This window comes from Brachyistius frenatus, unplaced genomic scaffold (assembly GCF_029030835.1).
Source record: "Brachyistius frenatus isolate BFR_SWC_R1_liver_20210118 unplaced genomic scaffold, ASM2903083v1 Contig_36, whole genome shotgun sequence".
Lineage (NCBI taxonomy): Eukaryota > Metazoa > Chordata > Actinopteri > Embiotocidae > Brachyistius > Brachyistius frenatus.
Genome location: NW_027210635.1, coordinates 910,032 through 933,594, shown reverse-complemented (window position 1 = coordinate 933,594; position 23,563 = coordinate 910,032). Strand labels below are relative to the sequence as shown.

Here is a 23,563-nt window from a genome sequence, read left to right as displayed (position 1 = left end):
GGGAAAAAAATGACATTTAAAAAGGTACAAACTGCAGAATTATCAACTTCTAATGAAGGTGCAGAGGGTAAAGGTCGGACTTACCCGTGTTGTCAGGCATGGAGGCCTGGTCTGTGTGGCGCTCCTTCTTGAAGCTCATGTTTCCAAGCTGCAGAACAGAGGCCACCACCTTCAACATGCCTGCACACAAAGCGCAAACGGGAACATACACATGGTACCAGTTTTATGTTGAGGTGAGAATACGTGGACCAGGATATACACGTTAAGTCCCGGAATAGCTTACCGATCTGCTCGTCCTCTGGAATACTCATGATCCTCATGGCCTCCAAGGTCTCAGTGAACAGATCCTTGTCCTGCTGCCCCGGGATGGTGACATTCCCGTTGGAAAGGAAACGGTAGTTGTTGTAATTTTCAAGGAGGAGATCATCTGAGACGAGAGGCAAAGAAGAAGTTAACAATCTTCACAACAAGGACTTCATAATATTTCTTATTCTGCAAATCCCTGCTGATTTTGAATAGAGAGTGTATAATATTCTGCTTACTGCGCAATTTATCTCCAGCCCCTGTGAGCAAGTAGTAGAAGATGTGAAAGGTTCGTTCATCTTTGGCCTGGCGAATTGCACGGGATTTCTCCAACAAGTCTAGAGGTCAACCTGTCAAGGACAACTTCTCCGATACGACCCTGACAAAGCTCTTTGAACAAGTTTGTGTATTGTGCTTTTGAAGAGAAGCAATAACTTGAAGGCATTAAGGATACAAGTTTCAATATTGGCACCGACGATGTAACCATTGACATCAAAGTTGATCCTGATGAATTTTCCCTATGGGGAGGGAAAAAACACATTTTAAGGAAGGTAAGTGAGGCAGGCTAGTTGGAAAACAGGCATTTATAAAGAAATCTGAAACAAGTTATGGTTGTAATTCTTACGAATCTGGAGGAGTTGTCATTTTTGACTGTCTTGGCATTTCCAAAGGCTTCAAGGATGGGGTTAGCCTGCAGCAGCTGCTTCTCCAGCTCCCCCTGGTGGATAAGAACAGAATAGCAGAGCAAAATATAAAATAAACTTTATATTGGTACTTTTTCGTGCCAAGATATTTCTTCACCGTGGAAGACCTTGTCACCAAAATGGATAATTCACTACTATGAATCATGACCTCATATTATGATGATTTTAATTTAGAAGATTATTAGTGTATTTCATTGTCAAACGCTGATTAGTTTGCCTCCCCTTAAACAATATTCTGACACAAACTGCCAATTTACCCATGATGTACTTACATTTGAGAGAAGGGACAACATGAAGTGATAAAAGAAGGGAAAACGTATACACACACGAACACACACATTGCAACCCAAGCATTTTGTCCCAACACATAACGTCATGTCAGTACCCAAATCAGCAAACACCCAAAAACACTGAGACTGTCATCAATGACCCATCACCTGTTAACCAGAGCAGAGTAGTTTAGTGAAACCCAAGCACAAAACAGCTTCCTTCCTTTCAAGCTATGGCTTTCAGTGAAGTCCACACCTACCATGTCCAATATGAAATTAATTCTCTGGCACATTAGTTTTATTAGTACAGAATATGTACATTCAATACAGAAAATCAATATTTTTCTCCCCAGCATGACTTTAAATCTCATCTTAAATAAAAAAAAATATAAAAAAACACCACTTACATAAATGTGAAGGCAGAAAAACAGACCATCACACAAAATGTATGCTACGCGGTATATAAGTGTTTCTGTACAAAGTGTACTGAATATGATGTATTGTATGAACACACACATTGTCCAAGCAACAAGAGGAAAGCAACTTTGGACTGAGGTGCACGCACAAAGTAGCGATACAAGTTGTGAAAAATTCAACCAGACAAATATCAGACCAAAAACTGCTGTATTTTTTTTTTTTTAAATCAGCAAAGACCCCTCCCTCTTATCCTACTATTGTCTGGCTGAATTTTTCACGGGAACACATACGGCTGTCACTGAGCTGCAAACAAACTTCCTCCCTACTTCCTATTGGCTGGCAGGACATGTCACCTCTGCCCTTAAAACAAAGTGAGTCCCACAACAGTGCGCTCCAGCGACGGGAAGAGGAGAGGAGGGATGAGGGGGTGAGGGCGGGGTGGGAGGAGGAGGAGGAGGAGGAAGGTGATGACAGGAGCAGGTGGGGAGGAAGAGTGAATGAAGGGAGAGAGTTAACTCACATGTGACAGGACCGAGCTGTTCTGTTGGTGGGGAGAGAGAAATACAACAACCTCAAAAAAAGGGATGATAGATGTGGTTTGCATTAAAACCCCACTGGGTCGCTCTCAGCAGCATCTGTCAGAGCTGACAGGCCGGTTAACAGTATTGCAGGTTGTTCCAGCAAAGTCTGACGCACTGTACGAGTGGTTGACGCTGAACTGAGTTTTACTTCTGATGAGAAGATGCAGTAAAATCGGAAAAACCAAACACATCGCAGATAAAGGCCTCTGGTCTATTTAAAACGTCAGAGTGCATGACTCCATTTCCTTGCCTGCGGGGCCTTTATCGTAATTACCACCCATATCCCTTTGATAAAGTTTCTTTTCTGTGGCAGCTGTGACACAAAAGAATGTTTCTACTGCAGAAAATAAGCTGCTCAAATACAATGACGTGATGATGGATTAACAATCCGGTAATGTGCACATACACATCACAGTTACAATGAAATGAGGTAGTTCATCAAGGGTGCAGAGAGGATAAGACAAATTATACTCCTGTAAAATAAAAGAAATTATCAAATAAAAAGCAACAGCAGGGAGTGAAGTGAGATGACGGGAAGAGCTAAAATATTAGGTTTGGAGGTTGGACTGTGTGGACGAGAGGCAGGACTGACCTGATCTTTCTTGGTCTTGTGAGAGGAAGCCACATGAGCGAGATACTGGATGACCTTCTTGGTGTTCTCGGTCTTTCCAGCACCAGACTCGCCTCTATACAAGACGGACAGGAGAAAAATACAATCAGAAAAACCTAAAAGGAAAAGAGAGACACTGAAATAAGTGTGTTGTAATGTGTGTGCATTTGTAACTCACGTGCAAAGAATGGACTGGTCTTCACGATCTGCAAAAAAAGAAAAAGAAAAGATGTGCAAATGTGGATTATGTAGCCTCTGCAGAACAACAATGCTGCATATTCTAAATGAGCATGTACCATCACCATCTGTCAGTACAACAAGAAGTACATTGACCACAGACAGGAAATCAATTTCCGGCTTCCTGTGACTGTAAAAACGTGCTGCCGGTGCTCTAACTAACTGGCTAATTACCCCCCATCTCCTCCTGAAATGTACTCTGAACACATAGCTGGAGCCAAACATCTAAAACAAAAAAAGAGCACCAATGAGATGGAGGGGAGCAGCTTGGGTGGTGTGAATGACAGATGACAGTACTCGGCACAGAAAACAGACCTAACACAGGGCTGCAATGCCAACCTAACAGAGAACATGCAGGAGGTGGAATAAACAAACTCATTAAATTACAATAGCTCAGGAGGAAATACCAAGCAGGGACTCAGTGTTGATTCATAAAGTCTCAAAACACTGCATAATTCAGTAATCTGGCATTGGTAGAAGGCAGGAAAAAAAAAAAAAAACACATCGAACACAGGAAATCTGCATTAGCAAAGCTTAGGCAGGATATTTGTTTAACATAACTGCTGTGAAATCGCTGTATAGCCTGAAGCACCAGCGTTGAGCTGAATCAAGTGTCAAAAACGAAATGAAATGTGAGCTTAACAGAATCCGTATTGATTTGTTGTACATTTCCTGTAATATCCCCCAATAGTCAGCAACAAATTAGGTGTAAGGAGACATCTCATTTTTTTATTTTTTATTTTTAAAACACAACCTTTCTTAGCTTAAGTTCAGAGCATGTGGTTTGTGGGTCAGATAATTCATATATAACAGGACTTACTATCAATGGGTCCAGTGTCTTCAGTTCAGTGCCTGTTCTGCATTGGATTTTTATGAGGATAGTAATACCAATACGACGACAATATTCTCTCAAGAGCCTTAAAATTTACAGCTCTGTAGGGCACCACTCAGAACAGTGACAATGGAATCCTAAAGGGAGCCATATTTTACTATCTCGGGGATGGGGAGTCTCACGAACATTTAAATGCGAAGCAAAAAAAAAATGACATCATGTATTTCAGGAGGCAAACTGCACCTCATCATTTTCTTCAAATGTTCTCATACAACTCTCAGCTTTACAAGCAGCTGGGACGATGACTTACCCTGCATCATGCTTCTGTACGATGTGTCAGTGATGGCGTAGATATGAGGTGGCATTTCATGTCTCTTCTTGCCCTTGTACATGTCAACTATCTCCTCGGAGTAGATGGGCAGGTTCTTGTAGGGGTTTATGACGACACAGAAGAGACCAGAGTATGTCTGCAGGACAGATAAAAGGTGGCAATTAAAACATAAATACATTCCCTCTAGCATGGAATAAGAAATGCATGGAGATGACTCTGTGGAAGAGGAAGGAGTTGATGTCAAACTGGGTCGATAAAACGATTTTCAGAAAAATCCTTGACACCAGATGTAAAAATGCAACAAAGGAAATGTGCAATTCTGTATTTAATGTGCAGCAAATGATGAAGATCATGGGCTGGGATACTGGCTATTTCATGTTACTGTATAAGAACAAGGGCTTCCCCCAAAAAATATCTGCTTCTCAAGAAAAAAAAAAAAAAGAAGAGAAGCTGTACTCTCAACAATAACTGCATGATGATAATAATAATAAGGCCTTCCCATTCCCCATAACCACTGAGCTGAAAGTTTCTCATGATTTGTTATGTAATCTTAACCCCACCCTGCCGCAACTTTAAACTGATGAGACCTTGGCATTGTGAAAGTACAGCTACTTGACAGGTTACTCAAATCATATCTCAGATCTACATGGTAGGAAGATATTTTCTCTGATGTCAAAACCCTTTATATAAAAACCACTAAATCTTCTCCTCAGTATCTCACTCGTATCTCCTCTGAACATAACTTCGGAGTTTTTTTTTAATTTATTTTTTTAGTGCGCTGCATTCCTGTGCTGCCCTCCCAACGTCTCTGTACCAGGCATCTCTCCCTCTGTTGAGCGCCCGCTGTCCCCTGAGAGATGGTCAATTTCAAGACTGCAGCGCCTGGAGCCACTCAAATCAACCGTAGCCTGGATCTCTGGAGGGATGGAGGGAGGGGACAGCAGGCTGTGTTGATATGACCGGGTCACAACACAAGAGTCGGACACCAAATCACTCCCAGCCCAGAAAAAGGGAGTAAATAACATAAATTACGGGGGCCGTAACATCAGTTACAACAATTTACATTCCAGGTCCATATCCACAAAAACTAAACTCTGTGGCCACTCCTTCTCTGCCTCGTTCTTTTAACATCTCTCCTACTCTGGGTTGCATTGTTCCCAGCGGCTTCCTGTTTATGAGATAACTCCAAACAGAGAAAAAGAAGACTGTGAGAGCCAACAAGAAACTACTGGAGCCAATAGAGACGAGAGACAAAGAGGAAGATGGTGAAGGAAAAGAACGGGTACCACGAGTATGTTAACAGATTGCACACTTTCTTTGCAGTGACAACAGATTGTGTTGAACAATAGTGCTTAACCAGATAATTAGGAGGTTGGACAGAGACATAGACGGCGCTGGAGACGAGCCATGACAGATTGGTTTCTATAAGCCAGTGGGGAGTTTATAACTTTAGAAACAGAAACCTAAATTCTTCACTGTGACATTACATTTCAGCAAACAAGATGAACAATGTGATGAGCTTTTTATGTTCCCATACTCACGTATATGAGACCAGAGTAATATCTCTCCTTCAGGTTGTGCAGCACAGAGGCCTCGTTCAGGCAGGTGAGTTCGGCCATGTCCTCCACCTTGCTGAACTTGGGAGGGTTCATCTTCTGGATGTCGTCCTTGTTCACCTTGATCTTCTTACCAGAGTCTGCCAGCTCCACCACGCACTCGTCACCGCGCTCCTCCTTCACAGAGCCGGCTTCGAACCCCAGGCGCTCCGAGGGCACCCATACCAGCTTCTTGGTGGCCCAGTCAGCCTGCGCCAGCGGGTTGTTGACCAGATTACGGTCCACGTACAGAAACTTGTCTGCGTCTGACATGGTTGCTGTTTCACAGAGAGGAAGAAAGAAGAAACCGTGGTTAGAACACAGAAATGAAAGCACAACCACCAGAGAAAGTCCTTTTTTTTTTTTTTTTTAAACCGGTTTCACGTGTCCACATGGTGTTACATGTTCAGGAAGACATATCTTAGGTGATAAATAAGCAGTCAACACCACGGTAGAGCATTTTTACGTTGAAAATTCAGTGACGGTCTCAAAACTATTTATTCAGACAGCCGGGGTTTTTGTACATTACAGCTCGAGCTGCAGGCGAGTAGTAGAGATAGAGACAGAGACAGTTTGCATATTCATAAATCACATGTAACGAAGGTAAAGGTGTCAAATTAAAGGTGCATTTTTGATGAACAGAGTTGAGTTTTAGGGGTTTAATCAATGGCAGGAAAGGAACTTTAAGGATATCGGGACAGAGGTCTGAAGCAGATTTGTTCTAACCATCGTTTACATTTTGGTTATTCATCATCAAACTAAAAACATCTTCTGGTAGAAAAAAAAAAAAATCTCTGCTTCTTTTTAAACAGAACCAGACCGTTGCCATCTTTCCGTCTACACCTGCGATCTCTGAAGAATGCAAAGGTCAACACCGATGTGATGCACAACAGAGAGAATCTGCTCAGGTTACGTTGGGTCGACATAAAACATAGCAATGTCAAACAAGGCTCTGCACTACTCCACGGCTCGCTGCTGTGAATACTTAATCAAATTCCCAGCTGCCGGACCGTCCGGCCGACGGAGGGGAAACATGCGCCCGGGATCGCAGAGATTTAAGTTCGTCTCTCAGCGGAGATGCCGCCAGTTTGGCGAAGTGCTTCAGTACACACGGTTGTCTGTTCGCTGGTAGGAAGCCAGTGAGGCGGCATGTTTTTATGGTTATTTCTACCGGCTGGTCATGATGCCTGTTTCGACGGGGGCGGAGGGGAGTTGACTGTGCGGGATCTTGTGGACATGACGTAAGCTGAGGGTCTCATCTTGTTAAACTAGTTGCGATATATTTATTGGTTAGCAGTATTAGCCTACGTTCCAGTCCTCAGTCCTGCTTTTGGCATTGGGAGGATCCTGCTGAGTTGAGTAACACAATCTGTACCTCAAATGGTCCTTAGACATCACATGTTGGCAATTTGAGAGGCAGGAACAAACAAAACAAAAAAAAGGAAGTAGGTTATTGTGATGACAATGCAGATAATGCTCCCTATTTCCAAAAGGTTTTTTGCAGGGGAAAAAGGACATCGATGAAATTTACAGTCAGATCAAACTCACTGTGACATTATGGTCGTTATCTTTTGCAGGCAAGTAGAATTCAGGAAGAAACTCCAATAACTTGAAATACACACTTTTTGTAACGACACTGCTCGTGCATTCGGAGGACTGCCTTTAAACAGCTTGATTCTCCGTACCGTGTCTCAAGAACAACGAGGTGGGAGAGGAATTGTCAAACTTAAATGAAACTTCTCATAAAATCTGAATAGATCCAAAACAAATGTTGCTTAGAATTTCAAATCAGACCAGCACACTGCCAGAGGTATGCAAGGTATATATTGTTCAAGCAAATACTTTGAAAGCAAGTTTGTCTTGCTTTAATATACACAGATGAAAGTTCATAAATAACTTGTTGACAGGGAAAGCTCAGTTTAACCCATATAGAAAGTGACCCGACGAGTATAACCAGTATCAGGAAAATTAAAGAGTGCTCGAGCCAAACCGCCCAACTGGGGCGAGCGAAGAGATAGTGAGGGCAATTAACCAGACATAGTGTGCTTTCACAGACACTGGTGCCCCAGACTTTACCATCCCAATTATCATTCCAACACAGCGGGAGAATAACATTGTTTTCCCAGCAGCACCCGAGGTCGGGTTGAACCGTACGCTTACCATCACTTAAATAATATTAGCTGGAAGTGTTTCGTATGACCGTGAGCACAATTTCAATAACAAACGTTCTCACATTCAACATTATAAAACACTATTTGTACGCCAACAGACTTTATCACCAACAGGAGATCAAGCATGATGCATCTCCTCTCCAAAACCCCCAAACTTTTGGCAGACTTTGTACATTCAAAATTACTATTATTTTGAAACTTTGCTTTAAAAACTGAAGCATCCCATCAACTAGGGTGAAGCGCCTGACTAAATGCAGACCATCACATTTTCTCACACGGTTTACGATGGCTGCAGACTCTTGAGAAACTTTCACAGAAGAAAAGAAGCAGAGGTTGCGGCCTTTAATAGGGTCTTGTCTGTTCCAGCACATTAACCTTGACATGTGATAAAGAAAGCAAAGGCAGAGCTATTCTTCTCATGAACTCTCTCTCTCCCTCCTTTATCAACATGCTGTCAGGCTGCACTACAGCTGACGTGTATCACCGCTCACTCCTCCTCCCAACTCATCTCTGGGCCACCTACCCCATCCTGGAATACAACTTGGGGCAAATTAGTCTCAGCTGGCTCCAACCTTCCTCCTCTGCCTTCAGTCTGCCTGCTCTCAATCCCAACACCCAAACACCCCCCCCCCCTCTCCCTCTTCTGTTTATCCAGTCTTTTCAGGGTCGCATTCCTCCCATTCTCCCCCTTTATCAGGGAGAGACAGCTAGCAAAGGCATTCCACAAATATCTGGGCTCTATTCTTCCAGCACCACCACCCCCGCCACCACCCTTACATCTTTCTCAGACCTTTTCCTTCCTGCTTTTGCCCTCCACTTATTCCCATTCATCAGCATGTCAAGTGTTCCTTTAGCTGTCTCACTGGGGAGAAGTCAGCATAGCTTTGCACCTAGCTGCTTGGATCGAACAAACCCGAGTTCCCATAAAACTCACTTGATCATTACTCGCTCTGCTACATTCGGACCAGTTGACCTCATGCAGAGCTGCATCTGAGCCATCCCCGATTATAATCCCCGTGCCTTTGTTGTTTGGCCAAAACAAGAAGAGAAATAAAACAGGCTGAACACACCCAAAGCTCTGGTTTGCTTTAACCTCGCTATGTTTCAAAAGGTGCGGGGAGACATGCTGGCCACCATTAAAAGTAACTCAAACGCGTCTAACAAATAGACACCATCTGTTGCTGCAGTTGAATGGCTTAAGCATGTATTATTTGCCCAGGCATTTATATCAGTAAATATAAATCAAACGGCTGCAGTTCAAAGATGTTTTATATTTGAAAAAAAAAAAAAAACTGCTGCAACTAGCATTTTTTTTCATCCAAAAATTGATCTGCCGATTAATTTGATTATTTGTTGCATCTATAAAATACTAATAAAACACTGTAAAAAAAAAAAATCCCAGAGTCACACTAAATGTGACTTCCTCAAATTGCTTTATTTTTGTGCAATCATGAGGTCAAAGCACAAACATATTGGGTTTACCATCATTTAAAACAGAGAATCGACTACACCGCAGAGATGAAAAGACAAGAGACCAGTTTGTTGATGTCTGCAACTCATGCTTGACACAGATAAGTCAGTGACACACTTCTATCTAACTATCTCTCCAGAGAGGAACAGGACTAAAATTACTCAGTGCTTTTCCAGTTTGACAAGTGCCGTTCTATATTGAAAGTAGAGAGAAGAGGAGGGATATAGGCCAATTTTAGACCTTGAACTTTCCTTGTGAAGCTTCACAGTGAAAGTAACATATGGATGTTGATTTGACTTTGAGATACAGTATAACGGTGTGCATTAACGCTCCTCAAACAGCCACCCCTCACTTCAGCTTCACAGCTCGGATTCTTGCAGCCTCGCTGCCAAGTCCACTATAATCCTGTCAGAATCGAGGTTTCCCGGATTCCCCGAGCAACACTCGTGAAATCACTCACTATCTATTCTGCCGAAACTCTTTTACAATGAGATTAGCTTGTCTAGATATCTCACAACAAGGATTACTCATTAACTGAATACATGGCTGGAGGTAGGGCACACAGTCACGCTGAAACTAAACCTTGGCAAAAATCTCTGAATTTTATGGGACCTGACTGAGATACCATTAAAGGATTATATTCTTAAAAATGCCCTAATGAAAACTGAGTTAGCTCTATCCCGTCAAAGGAGCAGCACTAGCAAGAGGAAGAGGCACCAGAAAACAAATAACACCAGGAAGGGAACAAAGGCCGGTTTCTAAAAGTGGATCAGATACCAAAATGTGGTTACAAACAGAGGAAGTAAGGCAGAGGACAGGACTTTGAAAGAGGTGGGGGAGGAATGAGGAGGGGAAAGGAAAAACGAAAAACGGAAGAGCTTGTCCTCCTCAGTCCCCTTTTACAAAAGCAGGTCAGACTTTATTAAGCTGAAGCCATCAGACTTCTTCTCATTCCTTTCCACCTCACTGATTCTCCCGGAGTTACAGTAAAAACCAGGAGTCGTGACAACCTCCACAGCAGCTCTACCATGTACAGTCAAACTGTCCTGAACCCAGCTGTGCTGTGTTGATGCCCCATTGGCAGAACTATTAATGGAAGGACAGCAAAGTCAATAACCACTGCACTCCCACCGACTGCACCACACCAGCGCTGAGCCTGCTCATCCTGAGCCCTGGTCCTCTTGCTGTGGATATTGTTGTTCACTGTTGACACACTTGACTGCTCGACTTCAAGGGTTTATGTTACCTGTCCAAGGTCCAACAAACACTACACTTGAGTCTGTTTGTGGTGCACAAGACTCTTCTGAGTCTCCCCTTTACCACTTCCATCCCCCTCACTGTCTGATGATCTACTGAGAGACACAGAGACAGAACGAGAGAGAGAGAGAGAGAGAGAGAGAGAGAGAGAGAGAGAGAGAGAGAGAGAGGGAGAATGAGAGAGAGAAACAGAGAGCAAGAGAGAGAGAGAGAGAGAGAGAGAAAGGAAGAGTTGAGAAAGAGAGAGAGAGGCAGAGGCTGTTAAGGTACCAAGTCAGTCAAAATTCATTATGGGCTCATATGTCGACTCTCTCCACTTCTTCCTCCTCCTCCTCTGGAAGTGGGAAGGGTGGGGCAAGGAGAAGAGAGGGGAAGAAAGAGGAAATGACAAACCAAGAAAACTATTTTGCCATTTGTGGAACTTGTTGTGTGTGTGTGTGTGTGTGTGTGTGTGTGTGTGTGTGTGTGTGTGTGTGTGTGTGTGTGTGTGTGTGTGTGTGTGTGTGTGTGTGTGTGTGTGTGTGTGTGTGTGTGTGTGTGTGTGTGTGTGTGAGAGGCTTTCAAGGCGGAGAAACAGTGGTGTTTTCTTGAGCACATGCTGAGCTGCTCTAAAAAGGACAGAGAAGTAAATTAAGCCTTTGGTGGAAAATAACCTCAACGCATGACAGATCTACATCACTTTCCACATTACTTTTCACATTCCTGCCCCGGACCAGGATCCAATTTCACCGCACTGTAAGCCGGCCGCTGCCATCTACCACTTGCAACTCGAGGCCCTTTCTAAGTCAAGTCTCTTTCTAAGTCTCAAGTCGCATATCTCCATTATTACACTAGCGTGTAGTAGATGTGCAAGGTAGTCTGCTTACTTGTGTAGTACATGAATTTTGACAGGGGTAGTGTTTTTCATATCATTAACTACCATTTTGCACTTACGGTAAATAACTATCATTTGAATCCTCAACCCTAAACTGCAGCCCGGCAGATACTGGATTTTTTTTTTTTTTAATTTTAGGGCCAATGCGGATACTGATATTAGGAAGTTAAAAATATTCTGATATCGACATATCAACTGAAATGAGGTTATCATACACGTTTGACAGGTTAATGAAAAACGTGACATCAGTGCATTGAAACGGTAAACTTCACTGGGAATTTAACAATTACACAGAACTATGAATTAAATCATTTTGTTCTGCATGTGTCGGACAACATCTTTGCTGATTCTGATATGGCCAATACCGTCAGATAAAAAAAATTGGATAGATCATTCGAAAAAAAGGAATTGGTCTCATCATTTTCGGGGGTCAGAGAACAAACTCCATGTCTATGATTCATCCATCTTGTTCCACCATTGAACGCACTGACCGGTTATATGACCAAAGAGCGCAGATACTGCACAGCACCAGTTTTCCCTTTAATGGAAACAGTCCAACAGTATTGATCACGAGATAATAGACAGCAAGTTACGCAACTCTTAACAGACAGTGAAAGAATGCAGACGGGAGTTAAGATCCACATTTCTGTTTGTCAGCAGTAATTTTTTCTTAGAGGAATGATTCAGTGAAGTCTTTTTCTGACAGACCCAGTGAAGGAAATCTTTTGCACTTGTGTTCATAATATTCATCCCATGTTCCCATCCTCTTCAGTCTATCACCAGACAGCCTTCCTGACTTCCCCTTTGCAGTTTTTTTTTTTTTTTTAGCCTTCTCATCTCCGCTTGGGGCACTCCCTTTAAGTTTCTCAGACAGCACGAAGCTGTCCCATTTCAAACAATCATCTCATCAAACAATGTGTCCACGGGCCCTCAGAGAGCCACATGCCAGTTTGACAACCGGCACATCTGGTATGCAGAGCGATTAGGAATAACACGGGAGTATAAAGGTCCAACAGGAGCAGGAAGGCAGACCGATAATTACGCAGCATGTTTCAAAGTTCAGAGAGCAAAAAGGAATTCAAAATGTCTGCGGTAAATGAGTTTCGCAATCTCCAAAGTATTAAACACTTCTCCACGCAGTCACACACCCAACCACGGACAAAGTCTATTTAAGCCACATACAGAGTCTTTTCTGTTTAGGAGTTTTTATGTCGTCTCTCGTGCAGCTTTACTTTAACCCGCAACACTAAATAATCAAATGCATGGTTTCAAACTTTCAAAAACATTCCTTCAGGAAATGTATTTCGTTCAGTGGAAAGTGCTTCCTTTTACCAAAACCTTAACAGAAAAGAAAGTGGGATCTTTAAACTGGCCCTTCAGAGGAAGCGAGACTGCAGCTCAGTCATCTCTAATCAAGCATTACCTCACAATTAATGTCACAAAACAGAAAGCAGCACTATCTAAACAAACAGCAGAGAGGTACGGTCAAGATCTGTCCTTCAAGATCAGAAATCTCAACAAGTCCTTTCTTTAAGGCAGGGTGCAGTCATTTCCTGCTATTGTTCAGCTCTATTGAAACCCTACAGGTGTGTGCTGGGAGTAAAAGGACGAGGGGGGTGGGGTGGGGTGGGGTGGGGGTAAAAAAAAACACAAGCAGAGGAAAACGGACAGAGGAGGGAAAACAAAGCAGAAGGTAGTGGAGTGGGAGCAGAAGTCACAGACGGAGACAGCATGGAAATGTGAGAAATAAAAGGCGGCGAAAGGAAAAGGAAACCCACCAAGATTACTACTGCAAACGTACCCGCGAGGCCCGTCAGTTCAAGCACTCTGCTAATTATGCCGTTCATGTCGACCAGAAGACGCATGCTTGGGCAGGACCATAATAGAAGAGTCATTCAAGAAAAAGTAGCCATTTGAATGTCTTGAATTAAAGGGCTTTAGTCAGCATTAGTGATATACTGCACAACGTAGCACACAAACATGCAGCATGCGTGCAGGTTAAAGAGTCTGAAATCAAAATAGGCGTTATGGCTGTTCCTGAATACACAAAATTAATGTCAACCATTGTTGAGCAGCAGTGTAACTACGTGATCGTCTCCGCCATGGTTCGTGAAGTAACGTAGCGTCTTTGCTCTGAAGGGCATGAATGAATCTCAGCTGACAAATAGAGTAGGATTCACACAAAAAAAACTAAAAGAAAACTGTCTGTCTCTTGTTAGTTCTTTACTATTTTCCCCACATTGTATATTGATTAGGCAAGGGTTACAACTATTGTTTTCTGCAATTATCTAATTATTTTCTTCATGTTTAAAGCTGGTATTTAAGCCTTTATTAATAAATATCCCGTCACAATGCTTCAAAGCCCAGCTGACTTTTTCAATGAGCTCATTTTGTCTGATCAAAAAGGTCCAAATCCTAGTTCTTCCATTTATTGTCATAAAGACAATGGAAACCAGCTCATAATTCATTTTTTTTCCCAAGCAGGAATAAGAGATGTTTTTTGCATCTTCGTTCACCAAAACAAGAACAAAAATTAATCAAAAATGACTAATGTATGGGTTAACAATTTCAGCTCCACAATACAGTTCTTTTTCTGAGCTTTTCCAAACCATTTTAGTACAAGGGATTACTGGAGCAATAGATGAAATTAGAAGGTCACATACTGACAAAAAATTGGAAACACTTCACAGGTTTAAATAAGGACACCAAGACTTCAAAACAGAGGACAACTGTGGGTTGCAATGTGCAGACCAGCGTCATGCTGCCCTCTCCACCGTGGACTCTCATTTGCACTGAAGGAAAAAAGGGGCCTGCCAGTAATCTGCCTCAGCCGGGACAACCACCCTTCAATGAAATCTAAACATCCACAGGCATGTTCGTCCAGAGTGAACAGCCTCGCACACCATCACCCCGTTCACATTTTGAGATGTCTGCATTTAATTTTGCCTTGCCTACAGTACATAACCCTCCCGGGGGGCTTCAAGTGTGGCCATTGCTGACAGAGGAGTGAAGGAATGTAACGATCTCTGCGGGAGGGGGGGGGGGGGGTGTTTACAAAAGCACCAAAACCGGCAATAAGTGAGAAGGATTGGCCTCAAGAGAAACTATTGCACAACGCATTTTGGACTTATCTGACAAAATGACTCAAAGGCAATAACAGGATATGTCATACTACGTCACCTGGTGTGACCCGGAGAGGGCTTGCAATTTACTGATATGATTACTCTGCTATATGACACTGTCTGCATTTCATCTGAAGAAACTTCCTCCTGATAAAAGTAATAGAAGAGATACACACAGGCTATTATACCACACACAGAAACAGCTACTGTACTTTGTACTTCAGCATGATGTGCCTGATCATTTCTGTGCCCGAGTATCAAAACATTATTACCTGGTAAGCTCACGCTGTGGTATTAATAGCTTCTTGGCAGGAGACGGCCGACTTGAAACGTGTGGTTATAACTATTAAAACAAAAAGGTGAGAACGAAAAGGTGCCGCGCTCCTTCCATAGGATACCGCTAACACTCGGTACAATAAAAAAGCAGGTTTGGGCGGAGGAATGCCTGAGCTGGACACGCTTCGATGCCCAGACCTAAAGCTGAGTTCATGCACATTCTTTTTTTTTTCCTTTCTTTTTTTTTCCCCCAAACACTGAGCCTCCCTGCCTGCCATACTCCAAATGACCAGGGAGTGTAGGCGGACGGCAGTCTGTTTGCTTCTTTGAGTGCAAACACAATGATGTGCCATCTTACAGAGCAAACACACATTGTACTGACAAAGAGGCACAACATTTAATAGATGCACCACGACACGGCACGATTAGGCCAGATGATTGTGACGCGCTACAGATCTTAGGAAAATCTGCATCAAATATGTTGCCGCAGCATGTATTTTTGATCAATTATGTGCTTAGTGAGCAAAGATTCGTATGGCCTGGACCTGATGGGGAAAAAAAAAATGCATTAATCAGAAGGCAGTTTTGTTTGAAGCCTTTGCTGTTCCACATTTCCACCTCCAAACACACAGTTCGCCAGAAACCCTTAACATCTACAAACTCAATGCCCTTGATAAATTCCAAGGCTCCGAGATTATAGAGTATTTTATGTTTTACAAGTCATAAAGCCCTCGGAGGCAAATATGAGATTTGTATCATTGGGTTACATTAATAAAAATGTGCACAACTTGGCTTGATATTAATGTCATAAATTCTCTTGAGCTGTGGAAACTGATGCTGCCCTGTTGATGCTCATCACATCGGGCTGCACTGTAATTAGAGGACAAACCTAAAGTACTGCAGGAACCCCTCTGGATAAAAACATGGTTCTGTAACAGCCAGAGTATTTATCCCAACGCTCATCTACCTCAACATAAATCATCTCTTCCGATTAGACCAGATGTTATACATGGACAATCTTCAGTGTCCATACAGGGTTTCTAAGCACAGGGAATCATTTTATTTAGAAAAACCTCCTTCATAAATCAGCCATTTAACATACCATCCTGCAAGACTTCACGAAGAATGCCAACACTTTGAAGTGTTACCTCCTCTCCTTCATGTCTCTCAGTTACAACACCGGCTTCTGTTTCCAAGTGATAGAACGTAACCAAGTACATTTACTCAAGTACTGTGCTATAGTGCAGTTTTGAGGTACTTGTATTTAATTCGACCTTATACTTCCACTCCACGAACTGTTGAACTTTCGGGGTCACATTTCAGATGCCTTTGAGTTGTTAACAGCTCCACCAAATAAGAGATTTATTTTTTTTTTTCCCCTTTAACCTTTTCATATGGTTTCATTTCAACAAATGTTCCAATGAGGCAATATCTTACTAAAACTCAAGGATGAATAACAAGTCCAAAAACTGAAAACAGATTTGTGAATCGGAACTTTGTTGTCGTCTTTCCTCTCCCAGTAATCATCTGACGACCCCATACATTTTTCTGCTGTCCCTGGATATAAAACTGCACATAAATTAGTTCAAACTAGCGCCACCTGCAGCAGCTACAATCTGATGCTTCCAAATTAAATATACAATGATATCACATATGATAATATATCAGTCAGAGGGACCCAACCAGTAGGTACTTGTACCGTTACACTCATTTTGGTGTTAATACTTCTGTGCTTTTACTTTATCTTGTACTGGAATATTTTCTTATTGCTATATACCTACTGAAGTAATGGCTACGAATACTTTTTCCACCACTGCTGATATCTGAAGTGATAATGGATCTTACGTTTAAATCAAACTAATTTAAACCTATAAAATTATTTTTTAAATGGCATATTACCAAATAAATACCGGCGGCATACATTAAAATAAAAAAATAAAAAAATAAATAAACCTCCACATCATCCCAACTCATATGACTTCCGACACACCAACTAATTTCTTCCACCTACAACAACTGACCGAGATAATCAGTTTTTTATTAGTGAATTCAATCAGATTGAAATTCCTGTTCTGGCAGCTGGAGGGGAAAAGAAAGAAAGGCAAGAGACGTGCAGATGGTTCAGTAGGGCTGAAACTGGGCAGCGTCGGAAAAGCTGCTCCGGGCTTTTTTTTTTTTTTTTTTTTTTTAGTCCACCGGTGAACCAGTGACGTCATGTTGCCAGCCAGACATATTAATGGCCACACACAGCGTCTGTTTCTGACCGCTGCACACCGAAAAGTTCAACCGTGAACTAAAATAAAATAAAATAAAAATCACACACCGAGTCGGGTGTCCTTTGTAGCCCGAGTTCACTCTTCTTCCTCCACCTCCAACCCCACCGCAGCTCCTACTCTTCCCCCGGATTTTTCTGCAACTCATTCAACCGAATCACTTCCTGCCGATGCCGCTATGGCTTTTTTAGCTCCTCGCCAGCTTGCCACACAAAGCCGGAGCCGTACTTGGCGACCTGTATCTCTCACACGGGGCACACTAGTCCGCGTATTAAAGTTGGGATAGTAACGCGCGTGTTAAAGTGCTGTAAAGTTAAAAATAATAATAATAATAATAATTTTTTAAAGAAAGCCTCGGGTTAAATCTGTGAAGCAGGTCCCACTCCAGCCCTGCGCGTGGAGAGCTTGTTGGAGTTGCAGCCGTGAACTGGCCCCCGTGCTTCCTGGTTCAGTGACGGGCGCACTGAATGACTTGCAGAGAGCATGGCAGACAAAAGTAGTCAAGTTTAAAACATTACCTGCTTCTTTTTTTTTTTTTTGGGAGGGGGTGCAGGACGCCTTTCAGAGGGTGGCTAACAACCGAGTGGCTCAGTCCGCGTCGCCGTGGGTCAAACTTCTTTTCCTGTCGACAGCAGCTGCGTAAAGAGTTCAGGCTAAACTACAGCGCTCGCTTCCTCCCCCTCTCTCAGTCACCCACTCTTTCTATCTGTTTTTTTTCTCTCTCTCTCTCTCTCTTCCCCCCTTCTTCCTTCTGCCCTCCCTCTTCCACTGGCTGCTCACTAGTTCGCGTAATTTTACTCAGAGGAGCGTACTGCGCAGCCCGCCGGAGCCAGGGTGCGGTCCAGAGAGAGGCGGGTCCCGGCCCGCATGTACCCGCCCCTCCGGCCAATAGCAGACGTCCTTTGATAAGTCACACAATTTGGACCAATTAGATTCTGCCAAAGCCGTGCACGGGATGGAAGGGAGACGGCGACTGGACCGGGCAAAGAGCATTGGGAAAAAAAGGGAACTTGCAAGGGTGGAGAGAGAGAGAGGAGGGAGGAGATGGGATACCAATAAAGCTGTGTTTAACGAGTGAGGTATGTGCATGCTAAGGGTTTTTATGACCATATAAGTACCTGTCACTCTCAGGATGAACTGCATCATCCAGGATCTCCCTTCATGTGTCAGCAGAGTCCAGTCTGACCACTGTCTGCTTTGAAAACAAGTCTCAGAGGTGGCTTCAGCTGTGATATGCTGTGTGGCTGCCAAATGTCAGACAGATCCCTCACACACTGACTTGTCTGGAAAATTCTTCACTGCTACTCATATCACTAATGTGGTTATGTTATGTCGAAGACTTTCACTCTGCAGACAAAGGAGTCTTTTTGTAAACAGAAAATCTGGCAGTGGTTGACTCACTTGAAACTGTACACCTTCCTCTGTGTGCTTGTATAAAGAAGACATAGTTGTTATATTAATAGTGTAGCACACTATTTATACAATAAAGCTGTTTTCTGACCCTTTATAGGTGTCAGAGGTCAGCAGCAGAAAAGGGGCCAATAAAGCTCATAAAGATTTAGTGTCTGGCCTGAGGAGACTTCGATACTGAGGGCCTTAAACTTGTCCCTATTAGAAGTGAATAATTTCACCGCACTGTCCCCTTTTAGGGAATTAAAGTATTTCAACAATTTATCTTTGCTTGCTTGAGTTTTTAAGTAAAAAAAAAAAAGTTAATTTGTTATTCGTATGGAGATGTATATAAAATGTTGAATTAAGGATGGATGAGTTTAAAATCATCGACTTTGCTCCAGATTAATACAACTCAGATTCATGTAGATATGTTTGATCAACATATGTTAAATATCCTGATATCAATTTTTAAAACTCCATTTGCACCATTCAGGGTGTTCTGTCAGTGCTCTTGTTCTTTAATTTCCATTTACTGATGTGCAGTTGATTCACCTCTCAGATAAGATCTGATTGATAGATAAACAGGTAAGTCTACATTCATGAACAGACACGTTAACGCCGCGTGGGAACCGCCGCTGGTGATGATTTAATTCCCGTAAGGAAAGAAAACACTTGTTCAGCCTTCAAATCACTCCTGACATTTGTTTTCTTTTGCTCTTTCATAAGAAATTACTTGTCCCTGTGAAAAAAAACAAAGAAAGAAAATAGGGAGAGATAAAACATGTTTATAGCTGATATCAAATACAAAAGAATAAATGGAGTTTGGCATTGGTAGAAAAATGAAGGGGAGGGGGGGACAGTGTGAATAAATGATCCCCCAAAAAAGGGACAAGTGACGTGATGGATGTAGTGATGACAACTCTGCAGTGCCAAAGTCTATAACCTTGTTTACTTCAAATACTCCCCTCGGATTCAGATTAGGTAATATCAGCCTGGTCTGCTGAGTGGAACTGAAGGCACAGAGCCAACACATGCCACAACCAGCGAGGAGACATTAGCAATGGAAAACAAATATCAGTGTATATGTCAGTGTGAAACACTGATTAAAATCTGCAGTCGGTTTTGATCGGCAACACAAACTCTTAGTGAATAGGGTAATTCAAAAATAATATCCACATCGAAGGTCAGGTGTGGCTTCTGAACCCTTCACTGCAATTCATAGAGAATAAGTTAGCAGGCATGCAGAGAGGTCCAAACAGTAACTAGAAGTAAGGGAGAAAGTGAGTATCCTGGCTGGGTCTACAAACACTCTGACTGTATGCTTCTATGTCACTGTCAGTCAACTGGTCCCTAACCCTGACTGTAATCCTCATACCAGGTAGCAATCAATCACAGGTGGTTGGCCCTAGTTATCACCTCCAGCAAGGCTTGACTGAATGGCCAAAATAGACAGCTAATTATTAAAGAAAACAAACATTCAAATTTAGATAGTTAGATATAAAAGCAACTGAAACATGGTAGATAGCTAACGAATGATGAACAGTTCAAATAGTAAGTTAAAAGTATCAGACAAATGTTTGAAATAGCTGAAAGCAACAGATAAGCAGCTGAAATAGCTATAAAAATAACTAATAGTTACATTTAGCCAAAGACAAATGACACATGGTTGGATAAGTGATTGAAATAGGTAACTAGCAGACTGGTAACAGTAATAGTTACCTCATGGTTGGATCAGTGGCAGAACAGATGCAAACTGCGCCAAACCAACCTTAACATCAACTGTTAACTGTATAAAAAATATTGTAACACCACCTGTTTTTTTTTATTATTATTAATACCATTAGATAACATCCAGCGCAAAAGCCAAATGTACCAGCGTGGAACATGACTGCTGTGGTGTAATGAACAGGTACATGAGTTTATCTGACAGAGCAGTGTATAAAAAACAACAGACTGGTAACCATTGATGTGTACATGTACTTCTACTCTGACAAGCAAAAGCTTTACCTCTCACTATTTTGTCATTCCTTCTTCTCTGAGGAAGTAATACCTCATGGTGAAACGAAACAAATGATGCTGCTCTGAGGTCCAGGAATATTACACTATTCATGACCTACATTGTCATCGCACTGCACAAAAGGCAACTGTTATGCCTGTTTGTCCTCAGAAGTCGCCTTATGTTACAACAGGGCCAGAGGAATGGCTGACATCCTCCGACAAACATAGGAAAGTCACATTTTCAGTACAATGTGTGATTTATGTTCACGACGTGTCATTATGAGAGGAATGTGTCCATAGGTTTAGCAGCTGGGCATCACATGTATGGAGGAGAGAGAAACATTGACCATTCAGCATGCCTTCCTGGGAAAATCAATAAAGCTCACACTCTCGCCCTCTCTGGGATGGATGGGAAATATCCCAAATTTCAGCTGAAGGGTCAAAGGTCGCCCGTTACTTGAGCAGGACCAGATGCAGAGAGAGGAGAAGGGGGCAGCGAGGTGGAGAAATAGGGGCAGAGAAAGAGAGGATTTCTTACACAGAAAAAAATATTAAAATGAACAAATTGGAAAAATAATTAAAAAAAAAAAAAAAAAAAGTTCTGATGCGATAAAAACATGAAAAGCTTCAAAACAAGCAGAAGAAGACACAGGGAGAAATGTGGGATTAAAACGCAGGCATGAATTACCAAATATGGACACTCCTGACCCCACTATCTCACTCCCTCGTTCCCTCCCTCCCTCTTTTTCCTTCAGTTGGTTGTAATAGCAGCAGGGTGTGTCTATAATTCAGGGTGCATAAAGCCATTATATCATCCAGTCAGAAAGAAAGGGACCCATTCAGCGACAGCATCTTAAAAGGGTGGCATGTTAACTCTCTGACCACTCTCGCTGTGTAATTACTTGTGTGAGTTCATGTGTGCGAGTGTTCACGCAGGCGCGTCTCGGTGAGAATATATACATGTGTGTCTGTTCCCTCATGCATGACACGCACACGCACACAAACACACACGCACACATGCGCACGCGCGCGCGCACACACACACACACACACACACACACACACACACACACACACACACACACACACACACACACACACACACACGTGTCTTTTAATAATGAAGCTCAGATCTGACCTAGATCTTCTGGCTGCCAACTCACCTGACAAACACTGAACAGTTTTGTTCATCATTTCCCTGTCGTGTTTAAACTTCCAGTTACACAACCTGCTACAGGTCAGACAGCCTCTTATGATAAAGCAACATGTTTGTTTGTGTGCACCTAAAATGCCATAACGAATCATCAAGAGCCACTCCAGCTGTTAGGATAATGCAGCAATGAGTGTTATCAGAGTGTCCTTTTGTCTGCTCTCTTCCGCCTCCTTTCCTCAGTAATCAGTACACAGGAAGGGGTGATAGGACACATGTTGACTCACAAACATAAGGAATGTGGAGTAAAGGGAAAGCACTCAACAGCTTTCCCTCCTTTGTTGAGATGTCTACCTACTTGACAACATCTCTAATGCATGCTAAGTCAATATGATACCATGAGCATACATGGGAAAAAAGATGGGAGTGATATAAACAGCAACACTGGCTGCTTTGTCTTTGCTGCTTTGGTATTTGTCTGGAACAGAGCAGAGACCTAACAAGGTGGAGGGCAGCATGTGTTGAACATATAAATACAGCTATGTATTTACTACAAACACTGAAAGCTGGGAGGCTGTGCCAGATCTGGGTGTTGTTGCAGAGGTGCTCTCTCTCTCTCTCTTTCTTTCTCTCACACACATACATGTGTGCACCTCCAACAAACACATACACAAGCATGAAGCATTTGGCCCAGTGACATGAACAGATTCGGGCTGTGAGAGGGAGGCGGGCAAACTGGGACAGACTCACAAGAAGAATTCTAGCCTCTCTCTTGTTCAGCAGCAGCAGCAGCAGCAGCCACTGGCTTCCCCTGTCTTTTTTTTTTGCCTTATATGGTCACAAGAGTGGTTGAGTAAGAGAGAGAGAGACAGCAGGGAGAGCGAGGGTGGAGGTGTGGTCTATTGTTTTTGGCGGAAAAGGGTGTAGGGTTACTGCTCTTGAACCTTTGGTGCCCTTCATCATCTCTTCAGTCAACTCTTTCCTCTGTCTGATAGCAGAGACAAAGAGGATGAGCAGGAGGCATATGGTGTGTCATATGCTGTGTGTGTGTGTGTGTGTGGGGGGGGGGGGGGGTGGAGGCTGTGTGTGTAGGAGAGCAGACTGATTCATGTGTGTGAATCTTCAGGCCTTGAGAACAGCCTATTAAGATACAACAAACAAACAGAGGATGAGAGATCATTCACAAAGGTGCTGGCATGCAGTCCCAGACATCTCTAAACTATGCAGGAGTGCCTTTCAGCCAGCTCATAACAATGTGTACATCTGGGCCACTTACTGGCACCTGGTTATGTCATACCAGTGGAATTTCCCCCCTTTTGAAAAAACCCACTGGGTGCCTGCCTCTGGCTGCTACTGAGCAGCTCTCTAGGCGTCATTTGTGATGATCTAATCCAAGCCAGGACCACAAAAAGTGCAGATGATCACAAATGATGCACCCTTAATAAGTAGTCTGAAGGCCCCTTGCTGTGATTCTGTCAGCTGAGGGCTCTGTAATGACATGCCAGGATGGGGAGGGAGGCAGGCTGGGGTGGGAATGTTTTTTTCAGTTTGGGTGGTGAGAGAAGAGTTGTTGATGAAAACATGGTGTGGTGGTGGTGGTGGTGGTGGTGGTGGTGGTGGGGGGTGGGGGGGGGCTCTCTGACAGCAGGTGATCTCCTGTCTGCTTCAGCCTCATTTGACCTCATTCAGTTTCTGGCAGA

General features: G+C 42.9%; 1 protein-coding gene across 3 annotated transcripts in view; it reads right to left on the bottom strand.

Moving 5' to 3' along the window:
* The window catches only part of LOC138622402 (myosin-9-like), a 29,930-nt gene extending 11,795 nt beyond the window's left edge, over positions 1-18,135 (bottom strand). Inside the window, exons 1-11 of one of the 3 annotated variants that reach the window (XM_069701168.1) lie at positions 17,842-18,135; positions 5,826-6,157; positions 4,264-4,420; positions 3,063-3,090; positions 2,867-2,960; positions 2,214-2,234; positions 929-1,021; positions 758-821; positions 543-641; positions 284-427; positions 85-180 (exon numbers count right to left, since the gene is read on the bottom strand). In XM_069701168.1, the coding sequence (XP_069557269.1) occupies positions 85-180; positions 284-427; positions 543-641; positions 758-821; positions 929-1,021; positions 2,214-2,234; positions 2,867-2,960; positions 3,063-3,090; positions 4,264-4,420; positions 5,826-6,152 (1,123 nt within the window). In that variant the 5' untranslated portion in view covers positions 6,153-6,157; positions 17,842-18,135. Of the gene's footprint in view, positions 1-84; positions 181-283; positions 428-542; positions 642-757; positions 822-928; positions 1,022-2,213; positions 2,235-2,866; positions 2,961-3,062; positions 3,091-4,263; positions 4,421-5,825; positions 6,602-17,841 lie in introns of those variants that run through there. The other 2 variants (XM_069701166.1, XM_069701169.1) reach the window with 2 other exon arrangements.
* Between the last annotated feature and the right edge of the window lie 5,428 nt (positions 18,136-23,563).